The sequence below is a fragment of the Nematostella vectensis genome, chromosome 13, assembly GCF_932526225.1.
Source record: "Nematostella vectensis chromosome 13, jaNemVect1.1, whole genome shotgun sequence".
NCBI classification, from domain to species: Eukaryota; Metazoa; Cnidaria; class Anthozoa; order Actiniaria; family Edwardsiidae; genus Nematostella; species Nematostella vectensis.
Window position 1 is genome coordinate 8,364,388 of NC_064046.1, and position 15,683 is coordinate 8,380,070.

At 40.2% G+C, this 15,683-nt stretch overlaps 3 protein-coding genes across 8 annotated transcripts; 2 read left to right on the top strand and 1 right to left on the bottom strand.

Annotated features, from left to right (window-relative positions):
- Positions 1 to 2,395: 2,395 nt before the first annotated feature.
- On the top strand, positions 2,396 to 6,057 carry LOC116611482 (zinc finger protein 420). Of its 6 annotated transcripts, none has more exons than XM_048720694.1 (5): positions 2,396 to 3,122; positions 3,264 to 3,281; positions 3,386 to 3,501; positions 3,873 to 5,091; positions 5,368 to 6,057. In XM_048720694.1, the coding sequence occupies exons 3-5, from the start codon at positions 3,481 to 3,483 to the stop codon at positions 5,640 to 5,642; spliced, it is 1,515 nt and encodes a 504-aa protein (XP_048576651.1). In that variant the 5' UTR covers positions 2,396 to 3,122; positions 3,264 to 3,281; positions 3,386 to 3,480; the 3' UTR covers positions 5,643 to 6,057. The 6 variants fall into 6 exon arrangements, with proteins under 6 accessions (XP_048576651.1, XP_032227736.2, XP_048576650.1 ...); XM_032371845.2 differs by having other exon boundaries at positions 3,386 to 3,496; XM_048720693.1 differs by having other exon boundaries at positions 2,396 to 3,281; positions 3,386 to 3,496.
- LOC5503487 (ankyrin repeat domain-containing protein 60) lies at positions 5,703 to 8,418 on the bottom strand. The gene is made up of 3 exons (XM_001624511.3): positions 7,302 to 8,418; positions 6,911 to 6,965; positions 5,703 to 6,812 (listed from the first exon to the last, which is right to left on the bottom strand). Exons 1-3 carry the CDS (start codon positions 8,257 to 8,259, stop codon positions 6,491 to 6,493), a joined length of 1,335 nt encoding a protein of 444 aa, XP_001624561.2. The 5' UTR covers positions 8,260 to 8,418; the 3' UTR covers positions 5,703 to 6,490.
- Positions 8,419 to 9,668: 1,250 nt separating this feature from the next.
- Positions 9,669 to 15,318, top strand: LOC5503490 (melanotransferrin). The gene is made up of 5 exons (XM_032371855.2): positions 9,669 to 10,188; positions 12,456 to 12,656; positions 13,212 to 13,478; positions 13,895 to 14,149; positions 14,760 to 15,318. The coding sequence occupies exons 1-5, from the start codon at positions 10,113 to 10,115 to the stop codon at positions 15,191 to 15,193; spliced, it is 1,233 nt and encodes a 410-aa protein (XP_032227746.2). The 5' UTR covers positions 9,669 to 10,112; the 3' UTR covers positions 15,194 to 15,318.
- Positions 15,319 to 15,683: the final 365 nt, after the last annotated feature.

The window sequence follows — 15,683 nt, forward strand, 5'->3', positions numbered from 1 at the left end:
GAATTTTCATATTTAGCATATATACTATGGGATTTTCACATTTAGCATATATACTATGGGATTTTCATATTTAGCATATATACTATGGGATTTTCATAAGAACGCGCGCTCTGGCTGATTCCGGCTGAACCAGACGAAAAAACCCACCATCATTGCCTGCGGTGCCATTTTTAATTCCTTTTGCGGGACTTGTTTTGTTTGGTTTTTGGGTAATAATCTGAAGTTAAAAAAAGAACTTATCCTGCGACATGGACTCTGCTCTTTCGTCCTTTTTCCTTAATAAACAAAGGTCCCATCCGTTCCGCGACGCATGTTGTACAGGCGGAATGAAATGCTCGACTCTGTTAGATTTTTTATAGACAAATGCAAGAACATTGTTAAGTTCCTGCGTTTATTCCATACGCGTCATCTTCTATAATCCGCTATAATTCCAATTCTAATAAAATCGTTGCAACGTCAGCTTTTCTCTGCACTATTTTTCGCAAGCTCTCGCGCAAGTCACCGTCATTTACAACTAGAAAACATGCTAAAAGTAAAGCCGTGAGAGAAACTACGACAACTTTTAAGTACAAAAGAGTGTTAAAGAATTATAAGGAATATTTGGCAAGTGTTTGGAGTCCATTCTCTACAAAAACAAGAGCAAAAATTGTACTTGAGAAATCAAACACAGCACACGCTCGTTTGAATTGGAAAATAAAATTCAAAAAAGCGCGCGCTTTTGAAATGGCGTCATTATAGTGCACGCGCGTACAAACAACGAATTTGACATGATAGATAGATAGATAGATAGATAGATAGATAGATAGATAGATAGATAGATAGATAGATAGGTAGGTAGGTAGGTAGGTAGGTAGGTAGGTAGGTAGGTAGGTAGGTAGGTAGGTAGGTAGGTAGGTAGGTTGGTAGGTAGGTTGGTAGGTAGGTAGGTAGGTAGATTCTTTGATTTCTGCAATGCATTCCACCTTTTAGCTGCTACAGACTTAAAGCTGTTTTTTGCTAATGTATTCCGAGCCTTGGGAAGTACTAAGTTATGGTTTGCTGCATTTTTAGTGTTCTTGTTATGTACATCACTACACTTAACGAACATATCCCTGATATAGCATGGGGTCATATTGTTCATTGCCTTAAAGAGCAAAACAAGTTGTAGGTAGATTATTCTCTTGTTGAAGGGGACAATATTTAGTTCTTCAAAAAGTGGTTTGGAGGGTGCATCCCATTCCTTATCGAGGATAACCCGCGCACATCGTTTCTGGAACTTGACCATATCGTCGATGTGTTGCTTTTTAGTCGAGCCCCAGACGATAGCACCATAGTCTAATATTGGCTGTATGAGCGAATGGTAGAACAGGGTTCTTGCTTTAAGTGAAAGGAATTTCTTTGTCCTTTTTAACAAGCCTAGTCGCTTGGAGATCTTATTGTGAATGTACTTGAGGTGGTTGTCCCAGGTTAAGGAGTTGTCTAATCTTATGCCAAGCAGTTTAACTTCATTGACACATTCAAGCTGGCCATTTTCTGTGCTGACTGTCAAATCCTTTCCTGCCAATTTGCGCAACTTTGGCTTGCTACAGATAAGCATTGATTTGGTTTTGCTTTGGTTCAAAACCATTTTGTTTTCATTCGCCCATCCATTCACCTTTTTTAGCTCTTCAGTAAGAATAGACTCAACCTCACTAATGCTACTTCCACTTGCGACTTGTGTTGTATCATCTGCATATATCTCGAGTGCGCTGTTGGAGACTACAAGTGGTAAGTCATTAATAAACAGGATAAACATTAAGGGACCTAAAGCATCGCTTAAAAACCTATCTATTTCTCGCTATTTTTCGTTCTGTTTCAAGAAACAGCTGTTGATAAGGCTACGTTTTCTTCTAAAGTGTGTTATAGGCCACTCTAGAACTCTATTGTAGCATTTTGGTCTCTCTCTACGGAGCTCTTCGCTCAGTGATGACGAATGACAGCTTGCCTTTTATATTGCGCGTTTTGTTTACATTTTGATTTGATCAATCATTTAATCAAGAGTTATTTAATCGAACACCACATCATTTTATATAATTTAGTTGTTAATAGATTATACTAATAATCTAAATCGCGTGTTAAAAAACAATTTTCGTGCGACTTTGAGAAATGCAAAACAAGTTGCAAAGGGGGTGTCACACGCAAAAGTATGCGCGTGCGACCTGCAACAGTTTTTTTGCGAGACAGGTCGCAAGAGAAAAAACGTACGTGTGACAGGACCTTGAATTAGAAATTGAACATAATGTACTTGATAGGCATTTTCATATTTCATTTTGTTTCCAAAGAAGGTGAAAATATCAGATTTATTTTACGCTTTTGTTAGAAAATCGACGTTGATATTCATAAAAAATACAATGATTATGAATAAAGAGATAAAAAAACACGATAGTGTCAATCGCGTTTTTATCCGACTCTCTACTTGTCACATGTAACAGTTAAAAAATAATAAAACACGCACATCCCGCATGCATTTATCATAGGTTATTTTGATAGAAGTCTAGTCTTTCCACATGTGTAGTTCCAGAAAATATGCATACCTCCCTATTGAGGGGGTCGGAGGTATGACCCCCCACCCCTCTGAAATTTCCAAACCCCTGGAAAAATTCCTGGGCGTTTGAACTCCCCTACCCCCCTGGAATTACCAATCCCCTCAATGGGGGGGATGGATACTTTCTGGAACTACACCATAAAAAAGAGGGTTAAGAGAAAAAACATTGCTTTTTTTAAATGTAATTTCATTTTTTATATAAAAATGTATAATTTCCGCCCATTTAAAATTATTTAACAAAAAGAAAGTGTTCCCTTTTTATCTAGCATAGAGCCGAGCACTTCATTCCGCGTTCCATTCCGATAATTATTACGGAATCATTTGCGGGCCTACTGTGTCCTTTTTTGGGATGTCTCTTTCGGGCCCTGTACAGACCTCTCAATAAATCTTTTTCTTATCAGAGGTCGTTAAGGTATACCTGTGGTAAAACAGGATCTCGCCCCAGTCTTTCCTTCCGAGGCCTGGTTTCACTGCAAGTCAACAAAAATGAAACGAATACCCGATCAAAGCGGTACATGTTGTCAGCTGAACACAAAAACTTAATTTCTACTTAAATTAGGTAACTGAATATACCAGAACAAATCAGATTATGTTAGGGTATGTCTAGAAGTAAGAACCAGAATTTGTTTGTAAGATCAACGCTGATATTGTCTTTTTTCCATTGTGTTATGTTACTAAAAATACTTCTATCGACTAAAAGACTATTTGAATGCAAAAGGTAATAGTTAAGTTTTTTTACTTTATGATATTATCTTTTCTTGTTTAGCTTTAGTTGTCTATATTTTGATAATCTCAAACTTTTAATATGTCCCTTCACGTTAGATGACCGAACACTCTGGACAACGGGACAAAAATAACAAACAGCCGTTTTATCGGTTAGATTGTAGCATGGCCGAGGAGCAAGGATTGTCAAGATCATGCCAGGATGCCCAAGTAAAGTAACTAGAATTACAGATATGATAAGCTAAGTTTATACGAGCGACTGACACTTACAGAATGAATACTCTTACCATGAATATAGCGACAGAAAAGATTAAGAAGATAAAGCGTAATGTGATTCATTGTCTCGAGATCTCTTAGGGAAAAGTCCCATTGTGTTGTATTCTTTGAATTTAAACAATGCCTTCAATAGCTTTGTATTTCCCTAAACATTGCCAAAGCAAAGCTCTTCTCTGATGTTAGGATAATGCACTTCTTTCTTTTTTAAGCAAGAGAACAAGTGAGCAAAGATCGTTCTGTTATTTTTGTTTCTCGTCTTTAATAAGTCCCTATGTGATGCATGCTCAAAATCTTTTATTTTATTTTTTAGGGATTTGAAAATGTAAATACATATGATGCTGTAGCACCAAGTAACCACTTGCAAAAAATGGAAAAACAGTTTTTAACAAATCTCATCTCACATCCAACAATAGTACATCATCCTCTACAAAACAAGTCACAAGATATCATCAATCTCACCAATGACTTTCCTTTATCATTGGAGCAGTCTAAAGAAAGAAACTCTATTTATGTTTGTGCTGTTGGACAACAGCGCTCATTAGTTGCTGATTTATTTGCAATGGATTATTGCCTAAGTCCTACAGCCCCCAAGCCTGGGGGCGGCCATGAACGTAAGGCATCATCCCCTGAAGGTGAACATGTTGATGTCATAGCCAGCCTTAAAACAGAGGAAGGTGATTTTGAGGTTGATAGCCATGTCAAATGTATAAAGGAAGAGCCAAAAGATAAAGAATATCTTTCTTGTTCTAATGGTAACCCAGAAGCCCTTGATTCAAATTATGACAATGCCAGTCAATTGGAAAAGTCTCCTTTAATGCATGATAGACCAATTAAAGATACAGGAATGTGCAATTTGGCTGAAGAGTCAAATGGGTCAGAATCAAATGCAACCCAAGAAGATAGTGAGGATGAAGACTGTTTGCAACAAAACTCCCCCAAAGAGCTGAATAGGGTGAAATCTGAGCCTAGTGAATCATCAACGCTTGGTAGTGATGATGAAAGTCTTCTGAGTATTGCTGATCTTCTTCCAGAACAAACATCATCCAAGGAAACAGACACTGGTTTTAAGTGTGAAAAATGTGGAAAGATTTTCCCAAGAACTTGTGGCCTGAAAAGGCATGACAACCGTGTTCATAAACGCTTAAAGCCACATGCTTGTCCTTTTTGTAATAAAGCCTTTGCAGAGAATCGCTGTCTTCAGGTACATATAAGGACTCATACTGGAGAGAGACCTTACCAATGTGAACATTGCAGCCATGCATTTGCTCAAAAGCAGAACTTAAATAAGCACATAAGATGCTGCCACCTTAATATACCTTTAAGGGACCCATTTCGCAAGCCTCATAAATGCGAGGAATGTGGGAAGCGCTTCCATGACAAAACTCATCTTCAGCGTCACACAATGATTCACACAGGTGAGAAACCATACCAGTGTGAGGTTTGCGGTATTCCATTTAAAGAGCTATACAGCCTTACAAGACACATGAGGTGCAATAGACACAAGACTAAAGCAAAGGCAACAGTGCAAGGTGGTATACCAACAACTATTGCAATCCCAAAATTTGAACTCGAGAAATAAGAGATGTTTAGATAAAATGTTAGCTGGAATCAAAGTGATAGATTTCAGACTCGGAAAAATAGGTTTAGCCTGTGACGTGGACCAATGGGTATCTGGTACCCTTTTTAGGAACTTTATTATATGTATTTTTTGGATGCATTAGCTTAACTAATGTAAACCTTCCTGCTACTGTTTATGGTGATTGCATCTTTTCTTATAGTGTTCTTTTATACAATTTTTCTCTCAGGTGAAAAACCTTACCAGTGTGATGTGTGCAATATTAAATACCGGGAGCTCCACCACCTTACGCGACACTTAACATGCCGTAGACACAAAGTAAAAGCTGAGAGGGCCATGGCAGAGGGTCAAATACAGCCACACCCTGACAAACCAGACACTGAATCAGAGATTAGACAGATTGTTGATGAAGTTTTGGAGGAAAATGGAAGTGATGAATCTGTTGAGATCGATTTGGATCAGCCAGGGAGTCCCATTATTAAAAAAGAACTTGAATTGGATTAATCTTTTCCAGCCTTTTGAAAAAGATGTTTTTACAAAAACAAATTCGCCATTTGCTTAAAATTTGTTTACAATTCATAATTTATTTGTTTTTCAAGTTTTAAGACATTTCTAATTTATACCTGTTGTAGCTACACATACAGACTAGTCAGTTTGACCATCAGCAATTCTGAAATTATTAATTAGTAAAGCTTTCCATGTCATATATTTTTTTACGAATTATACAAAAATATAATGCTACCTTTGAATACTAATGTTATTTCATAATATGGTTCTGATCCATTTTTAATCAGTGAAAGTATAAATTATTTCGAAAAGGCGTCCAATTATTTGGATAGTTAGTGCTGTCACTAGAATTGTATGACATGGGTCAGCATTTCCAATCTCTTAGCGGTTAATTAAATTTGATAAGAGGCAAGATTGTATGCATGGTTTTTGGCATCTTTCTTGAAATCCCAAGCTGACCAGACCCAGATTCAAACTTGGAAACAACAATTCTGGCTTGGATATGTGGAGCCTGTACCAATAAGCTCAGGGCTAAGGCATCAAAATAATGGGGAAGGGGGTACAATACAAAGACATACAGAAAACAGAGCACAGTCACATCCTTGCCACTCACTGTTTCCACCGCCCTGCGATAGGTACGTATTACATCCCATGGGCCATCGTGCCTCTCTCCAGTGGTAGTACTAATATGAAATTTAAATTAATCAAAAACAACTGAACTAGTGGTATGGTAAAGGTTTTAACATACTGACAAAAATCGAAAATGCAAATAAAAGTGTGGCGTAAGGGGGGGGGGGGTCGTAAATCCGCAAATCATTCTCTAGTGACTATCAGCCTAGCTACTGTCAGCTGTAGACGTTTGGACCAGAGTTCTTATTAAGCCACTGCTGGAAACTCATCCCAAACATATGTCTATCATCTATGTCCTTGTACAGAGATATGTCCTTTTTTATTTCTGGACCAGGGGACTGTTGTTTCTTTTGTTTGGCCTGTTTCCAGTCAGCATAACTCTTTCCCGTTTTTGCTTTTCTCATTTCTCTCTCCATCTGTTGTCTGGCTTCTTCCTCCTTCTTTTTCTCAATTTCTCTCTGTTTTTTCTCATTCTTTGCTTGAAGCCATTCATCAAAGGTGGACGATTTTGAGCTTGCATTTGATAAATGTGATTTGCTGGGGGAAACAAGTATAGGTCAAAATGTGGAAAATAAATTGTGTAATTAAGTAAGAGATAATTAACTAGAGACTTGAGGCTATGTCATATCACAAACCTGCTTAGAAGTCGCCGGTTGACCAGTGCTCTAGCTTGCTGTGGGCTTGACCAGTCTGAAAATTTAACAAATAATAAGCGACTATTAGTGATAATATTAAACATTATGTAATAATTTTTATGTGACTGCACCCCCTGCCTCAGTAATTCCTGGGTACCTGCCTGGGCCTGACTGACTTACACACTATAAGAGTTTTAATAACAGGGGCGTAACTAGGATTTTTAACAGGAGGGGGCCCAAAAAAGCCCATATAATACATTTTCTCCTGTATTTTAAGTAATGTCTCATACATTTAGTGTATTTTTGGATGCTGGGAGGGGGCCCCTGGGCCTTCCTCCTGGCTACGCCCCTGAATAATATCGAACACAATGAAATGTGATTTCCTACTCACCAGGACTGCCATCAGGGCTCTCAGATGGCAGATCATCCAGCTCTGACAGTGTTTCATCTCTAATGATGTCCTTCTCAGAATCTTGGCTAGTGATTGGCTTCCGACGTGGAGCACTAAACCCTGTCCCTGCAAACTCGCCCGGGGGGAGAGTTTGACAGAAATACATCTGTGCGTACCCCCCTCTTATCCAAGTTGGAAACTGAGAATCAAACTGCTGGTGCATCATCAATGACTTATTTTCTGTCTTTGATTTCATCTTAGCTGCTCTTGTTTGCCATTGGAATAAAAATAAATGTCTTTCGCTGTCTTTAAATCCACATTGGCTTGCTACCATAAGAGGCGTTTTACCCTGCGTGTCTTCCTCGTCGATGTCGGCACCTTTCTCCAGCATGGTGTCTATGGTGGACGAATGCCCCTGTGAGGCCGCCGCATGAAGGGGTGAACGACCGAAAGGTGTCTTCATATTGACATTTGCTTTGGCGTCGTCTATTAACTTACGAATTAAACCCTCTTGTCCTCTATGCGCAGCTATGAATAACGCAACGCCCGCACGGTCGCTACATGCGGACATTTTATTCTTGTACAATACAGGATCCAGTTTTTCCCACTCCTTAGAGATTACAATGTCTTGTTGGAACGTCTTCTCAATATCGCCTTTGCATACTGCGGCTACCAAGCTGTCCCAGCTTCGCCACAGTTTAAGATTCACCGTAGCGTTAGCTACTACGTCGTTATGCCGTAGATCCGAATCATCCAACATGTCTCCTTCATCTAGGTACTGTAATCGCTGCAAGTTGCTTGGGATGCCAGCAACAAGTTCAGCGTAGCTTTTCAGTTCTCTGATCTTCATCTCGGCGTAAACTTTCTTTAATAGAAATCTCTCTCCCGTTGCAGTTAGAAGTATATATATATCAAAAGGCGCCGATTTAACGGCTTTTTTCTTCTTTTTAGTAGCCATTTGGGTTTAAGTGGAGTTCTAATGCGATAAATGACTGTAAAAGTCGACTGGCTTTGCTGTAATGTGAGTGTTATTCAGCCATTTTGTTATAATGGCAACTTCGTTCGTGTATATTGCCATGGCAACCATAGTTAATGGACTAGCACATAAACTTATAAATGGTTTCTGTTAATTTACAATTCAAATTAGTTTAGCTTATACTACCTAAACAAGTTTATTATTATAACTCATTTACAACTTCTGATTTGACATTACACTATGCAAAGATGCACTTTCTAACCAAGATTGGTTTTGTCAATTGTAAAGATCAAACGTAAATGAATTTTCTAAACATAAAAACGTTGAAGAATAAATTGCCAGACATGTAGCTGAGCTTTAGGGATGATTGCTCTTCCCTTGTCCGCAAAAAAAAGGAAGTTCTTTATATAATTTTAGCCAGATCTTAGACAAGGAGGAATATTTAAAACACCCCCCCCCCCCCCCATGCAATTCATTAGCCAGGTCTTTCTCTCGTTCCCAATGATGTATGATTATTTTTGCCAGCAGGAGACTCATGGCACATAAGGCGCCAGACTTATTCTATTATTTCAGACTACTCAAAATTACGCGGAACAATTTAGAAATCAATCTACCTTGTACTATTTTATACATTTAAGGGTTGTTGGACAGTGAGGTCCGTTATCAGGTAACAAAGGTACCAGCTGTCGGGCGGGTTTGTTCGTGACTACTACCCATTTAAAAGGCTTCTGCTTGCTGTGCAAATAACTACGTGTTTTGTCATCCCATGGAGGGATAACTTCTTCTACGAGGGTCATTAAGAAAACTGGGGGAGGGGCACCGTCACGTTACTTCTGGTCATAACTAGGGGGGGTGGGGTGGGGGGGTGGGCGCCTTTCATTCGGGACACCCCATCCATACAGTGACTATGTTAATCTGTTTTTATTTATATAAGATGTTCAAAGAAAATTGTTAGTATCCCAAAACAGAGGGGATTTTACAAATTTCAAACATTATTAAACACTAAATAGATAAAAAGAAATACGACTATATATTTTGAGTTATTTTTAGTCTTCGAGTTTTCTCCGCCATTTGAATAAGACAAACCAGCATGAGGTAATAAACAAAAAAAACTCGACATTTGTTGGATTGTGGAACCGCTCAGAACCACCCTATAGTCGAACCTAAACGGAACCAGAACGGTGCGTCTGGCCCGGTGATCTTAAGTCATTTATTTCAAAAGTCATGTGTATGCTTGGCTTGGAGTTTGGTTTTATCGTTTGTTAAGGTGCTCGCGTTCAAAAATTTGCATAAATGGCTTATTAATGATTCAAACACCTAACCGCTCACACCATATTTTTATTTAACTTTTCATCAAGATTACTCAACAGTCAAAATAGATTAGTATTTCCCACTGTGAAATTTGTTTTCCTGAAGATCTACAATATACCGAAGGTCTGCTCTCAGTGAAAGGTCCACTCCAGGGGGGAGGGGAGAGGGTACTTAAAAGTTCACTCAGTCTAGGATCTTTTGTGTAACATTGTGAACTTAGCGCGTCGCAAACTCTCGGTGCTAAACACAACGATTGACCTGCTCAGGCATCGATGATGTATCTGGCTCGTAAAAATTAAGGCGGGAGAAATATATTTGGATCATAGTTGACATGTCTGCATCTAAAAGGGAGTGATTTGTCACGATGAAAACCTTGAGAGTATCATACTTGGCTAAATTTAAACCTGTTCAAGTAACTCGGAACTTTAAATATTCATCGCTAAAGACAGGGAAAAGAAAGAGCGTGGGAGAGTTTATTTGCGTGCTATAACACACGACGCTGAATTCACGCTTTCAAACTACAGATGAGGATTTTGTTTTGGTTAATCGCAGCTTTGGGCGGCTCGCTGGCTTGTTTTCCGGCAGAAAATGCACCGAAACGTAAGTAAATATTTGGCTAAACCACACTTCAATTTCGCCCCACAAAAACCTTCCGACACAGAGAAACCCATTCAGTGACTATTGTAGCGAGTGGTTGTTGTGGATTTGAGCTCAAATTTCAGGTGATCCTATTTGTTTTTCGTGTATACAATTGATAGATCGACCAAGTGCTCGCCCTAAAATATCTTCATTCATTGAGATCACTGAATTTTCTACGGTCACGCCTGAAAGGAATTATCCTAGACTTCAAGAGTGTTATAAAGCTAGTGTAAACTGAATTCTAATTGAATCTAGCTTTGAATGGATAAAACCCTGAAATGTTCGCTTATGAATAGCAAATTTACAGAGAGGATTCCGTTTTATTATTATTCTGCAGGTTTACGGAAATGGTATATAACTGTCGAGTATGGCTCCTGAATTTCGAATCACTTTGTCAGTGACAGGATAGTATGTGAATAGAGGGTTATTTTACTCTAAAATAACTGATTGCTTGTCCAAGTTTTTAATCAGATCACCTGGATCTATATATCTAGCGTCCACAGTGCCCGCAGCAAAAATCTGTACGTACTTAAAAACTCATCACATGGTATACGCAAGTTTTGTTATAATTGTATACAGCTTTACTCTTTTATTTGTTTTTGAAAAACAACATACATATAATTATAAAACATTATATAATCTCCTGAACAAAAATATGCTGAGGCTGAGGCATTGCTTTGCGTTGGTAGTTAATCAGCCTCATAAAAGTAATTAACATAACTATCACATCGCGAATGTTTCATTTTATGAGCTGTGAGTGCGTATGAATTTTACTCGTCTATCGTCTGAGATTTAATTAGCTGATTAGCGAGCGACTAACCTTTAAACCACACGGCTTGGAAATGTTATTACTCACCCGGTCTCGATAATAAAAAACATACCAATCTGTTTCTCATATCAAGCAAAACACGGAAAATTCTATAGAGTTGTGTTATTTATTGGATTAATGTAATTCTATTTGATAGTTGTTGTTATCTAAGGTGGCTATCGAGGCCAATATACTAGATATTTACTATTCTGATGTCAATAATAGCTTCGGAATTGCTCTCCCCACCCTGGTGTTGAGATGTACCTGATAATGGTCCTAAGTATTCGATGTCTGTTGATGGCTCCGGGCCCTCGGGGACTAATTATGGGTAAATTGGTTAAGGGGGTGAAGAAAGGTTGGCGTGGGAGATAAGGTGAGCGTCTGCTAGGGAATAAGACCTCTGAATAATAGTCCATAGAAATAGCGCTGACATTCTCTTTGTACTATCAGCTTCCGTTAGATTCGACCTCACGGGAAAGCTTTTTTTTTACGTAGTGGCGAGGGTGGGATCCATCTCTATTTTTGGAGTTTTGCTTGAGGCAGGAGTGAAGTTGTCCCTAATAGGGGAGTGTAGAACAGTAGGGAGTCCGCAAGGCGAGGATTCCATCGGGTGTTTATTATAGTGGGAATGAGTTATTAAACGGACACTCGGCACCAAATTCCCAATTTCAAACTCTTCATCTTTTACAGCTCTCAATTCTCACGCTCATAATGATTTGCCAGTTTCTTTGAATTGAGGCATAAGAAAAATATATATTCGAGTCTTGAGTTCCTTTCTCAGTTTCGCGCGGTTTTCCTTTTCGCATTTGTCAAGCAACTGGTCTGCAACACCACCGCGAACCCAGGGTGTCGAGGTCGCGAGGCGCTAGAACGAGGAGTAAGCTTTCAGGGACTGGAACCCTGTTTTTGTACATGCACCCTCCCCAGCGCAACCAGTCACCCCCATTCACCTTCATTCACCCTCATTCAACCTCATTAACCTTTATTCACCCTCATTCACCTTCATTCACCCCCATTCACCCCCATTCACCTTCATTCACCCTCATTCACCCTCATTTACCTTCATTCACCCTCATTCACCTTCATTCACCCTCATTCACCTTCATTCACCCTCATTCACCTTCATTCACCCTCATTCACCCCCATTCACCTTCATTCACCCTCATTCACCCCCATTCACCTTCATTCACCCTCATTCACCTTCACTCTCCTCTACCCGCCCATTTCACCCTTATTTAGTCTCACAGACAACCAACCCTATCAGACCATTCACCATCCAAACACACCTGCAACCTTCCTAACTCGACCGATTTACCCTCCTCCCATCTGACAGATTCAACCTTCCTTATCCGACCTACCTTATCCGACTAGTCCCCCCCCCCTCACTCACAGGCTAGTACTGTTTGACGTCTATCCATAGTTGGTCGATGGTGCTGTATATCAGACGCTGAAGTCGAAAAATGTCAAGCTTTAGCACACGTAGCGTCACGCGTCGTGACATCAAACGAGACAGTCAATCTAACGTGTGTGAGAGGGGATGGCGTGACGGACTGTATGTCACGCATTCAGCGTGACGAGGCAGACTTGGTCACTTTAGGCGAGGAAGATATCTACATTGCAGGTGAGGACAGGTGACTGTTTTGTCGAGTCATTGTTGCCTGCGGCCAATAGACCGACGTGACAACAGACTGATCTTAGCATCAGTGCATCAAAATTTACGCAGGTAAATGGTAGGTAGGGGGACCAAGATCTTTCGAAGGGGGATGAAAACGGCTGAAATGTGTCAGACACGAACATCACATGTCCGTGGTCGTTACTTGTTCTCTTTCATTGATTAGCCGTTAATCAAATTCAGGCCTAGAATAAATTTTGGGAGAGACACCTTGAGAGGTATAGTAGATGTTGATTGAAACCAAAAAATGAAAACGTATACATATAGGTGACCCTGGGGGGACATTTTTCTGAAACTTTTAAAAAGACTTTAAAAAGACTAAATTTTGTTTTAACATTCATTTGAAAAAGATTTATGAACTTCTTATTTTACGCCCTTTACGCCAAGTATTATTATACCCTCTATACACAAAGTGGGGTTAGGAACTCTTTCACTCCTGTCCTGCCTCTGTAATCCAGCAATTCTTTACAGTGATTGTTATTTAATTAAGACTTCTTCATTCAGGAGCGAAGTACGGCCTTCGGCCGGTAGTCGCCGAAGACTACGGCAGCAAAGATAAACACATTCATTACGCCGTTGCACTGGTCCGTAGCACAACCACAGTCAACATCACAACGCTCAAAGGGGCGATCACCTGTCACCCCCGTGCTGAGGACATGATTGGCTGGAAGATTCCGGTGGGTTTCCTTATATGGAAGAAGCTAATGCAGCGGAAGGATTGTGATGTGTACAACTCCGCGGGGGAATTTTTCGGGAAGAGTTGCGTCCCAGGTGAGTCTTACATTTAAAATTTCAAAGTGTATATGCTTGCCATCAGTAACAGCACACCTATTTGTTAGTAATAAGTATTGGTATTGCGTGAATATTTTCTCGATATGATCAAAAGTTACAAAAAAGCCGTCTCTTGTTGTATACGGCAACGCGGAAACTCACGGAGCCAGACGTGAAATGCACTCTGTCTGATACATTTCAGTTGCTTTTTTATAACGACACAAATGCGAACCTTGTCTTTACACGCTACAAGGCAGAAAGTTTCAAGTTTAATTGAAGACGCGGACGTTAGTACTGTAAACTCCTCTAACTGCGTCCGTTACTGTAGAAATATTGTCCTTATTATATTTTTCATCTGTTTATGACTATAATCTTTTATAATGATAATCATTCATCATCGCTATTTTGTTTCACAGGAGTCTTTGACGCCGCAAATAATCTCAATAACACTAAGCTTCCCTCCCTCTGCGGCGCGTGCTCTAATCCGACTTGTCCTGGAGACGAATCTGAGCGTTACTATGGATACAATGGGTCTTACGTGTGCCTCGTGGAGGGGAGGGGTGAAGTAGCGTTTGTCCGTCACACCACGGTGTTTGAGTACACAGGTGTTATCAATGATCTCAATCCGGGGTTTGACTTCAAATTGCTGTGCCCGGATGGAACTGTCAAAGGTGATCAATTGTCTGCCTATCGACGACTTGCACTAAAGGCTTACTGCAAGTCGTCGCTAAAATATGAGGCAATGTAGCCTGGTAGCGTGCGAAATGTTTCCTAGCTTAGCCACCTAAAAAAATATTGAAGCGCGCGCCAAATCTTGTAGCACTGACAAAGAAATGTCTCTCCGATAGAGAAACATTTTCGTTTGGCGTCATAAAAATTGGCGCTACATGTTTTTGGTAGTGTGGCTAAACTATAAAACATTTAGGAAACATGTGGCATGTTACATGTCGCGCTCGACATGTCTCTTAGTTTACACATGACTTAAATATATTACGTAGGCAAAAGTGGTATGGTAAAGGCCACAGAGGTTAATAAGGCCGTCACGCCATGAGCTACGAAAACTAAATCTTCAATGATTATAAGCCCTATCTGACAAAAGAAAACTGGCTGGTTCAGAGGCGCTGAATAAGTTGCTTTTTGTTGTTTCTATTTTCCCGCCAAAAGCTGGAGCGCGCCTTTAGGGGCCCTTGGAATATGTTGTTTGCCAAACCACCTTTTAACACCAAATGCTTATCTGTGATATTGCCTCTTCATCGCCTGAGACTTAGTCTTTCTTCACAGGTGTTGGATATTACGAGGAATGTAACCTGGCCACCATTCCCGCCCGTGTCGTCATGACAACAGACTCGAGCCCAGACTTCTGTCGCGTGCGACGGTATCGCTCTTTCCTGCTCGAGTTTCAATCAATCCTTCTAGAAAACCAAACTCTGTTCGATCTTTTTAACTCGTCTGTATACAATGGCACAGATTTGTTATTCAAGGATACTACTAAAAGACTAGTAGATGTTTATGATAGAAACACAACTGAGAAATGGCTCGGGGAGCGCTATTACGGTGCTTTGAATGCGCTGAACTCGTGTGAACTGCCTACAGTCGTTACTAGGACAGTGTCATCTAGCGGACAAACGCGGCCGAGAAACTATACAGGTGTCCAGGCTCTTATGTTAGTCTTATGGTATTTAGGGTATTATAATCAAATATGGAATATATGGTGAAAATATATGTACAGACTACCGTATCGGTTTTTTATATGTATATATTTAATGTATTTAGATTGTTATAAATTATCCATAGCTGCTTACTGCATTTCAAACGGGCTTCAATGAAATTTTTAAAAGGGTTTTGAAGCTGTTCTTTTTATTAGGTGTTGATGTCCTATTGAACCCAGAATCCGGGTTCTTCAGTTGTTGGTGGGGGGGGGGGGGGGCAATGAGGCGGCTAATGGGTTGGGGAAAAGCAGCCAGTGTGTTGGGGGAAAGCGGCCAATGGGTCGGGGGAAAGCATCCAATGGGTTGGGGGAAGCGGCCAATGGGTTGGGGGAAAGCAGCCAATGGGTTGGGGGAAGCGGCCAATGGGTTGGGGAAAGCGGCCAATGGGTTGGGGGAAGCGGCCAATGGGTTGGGGAAAGCGGCCAATATGGGTTGGGGGAAGCGGCCAATGGGTTAGGTGTTGATGTCCTATAGAACCCAGAATCCGGGTTCTTCA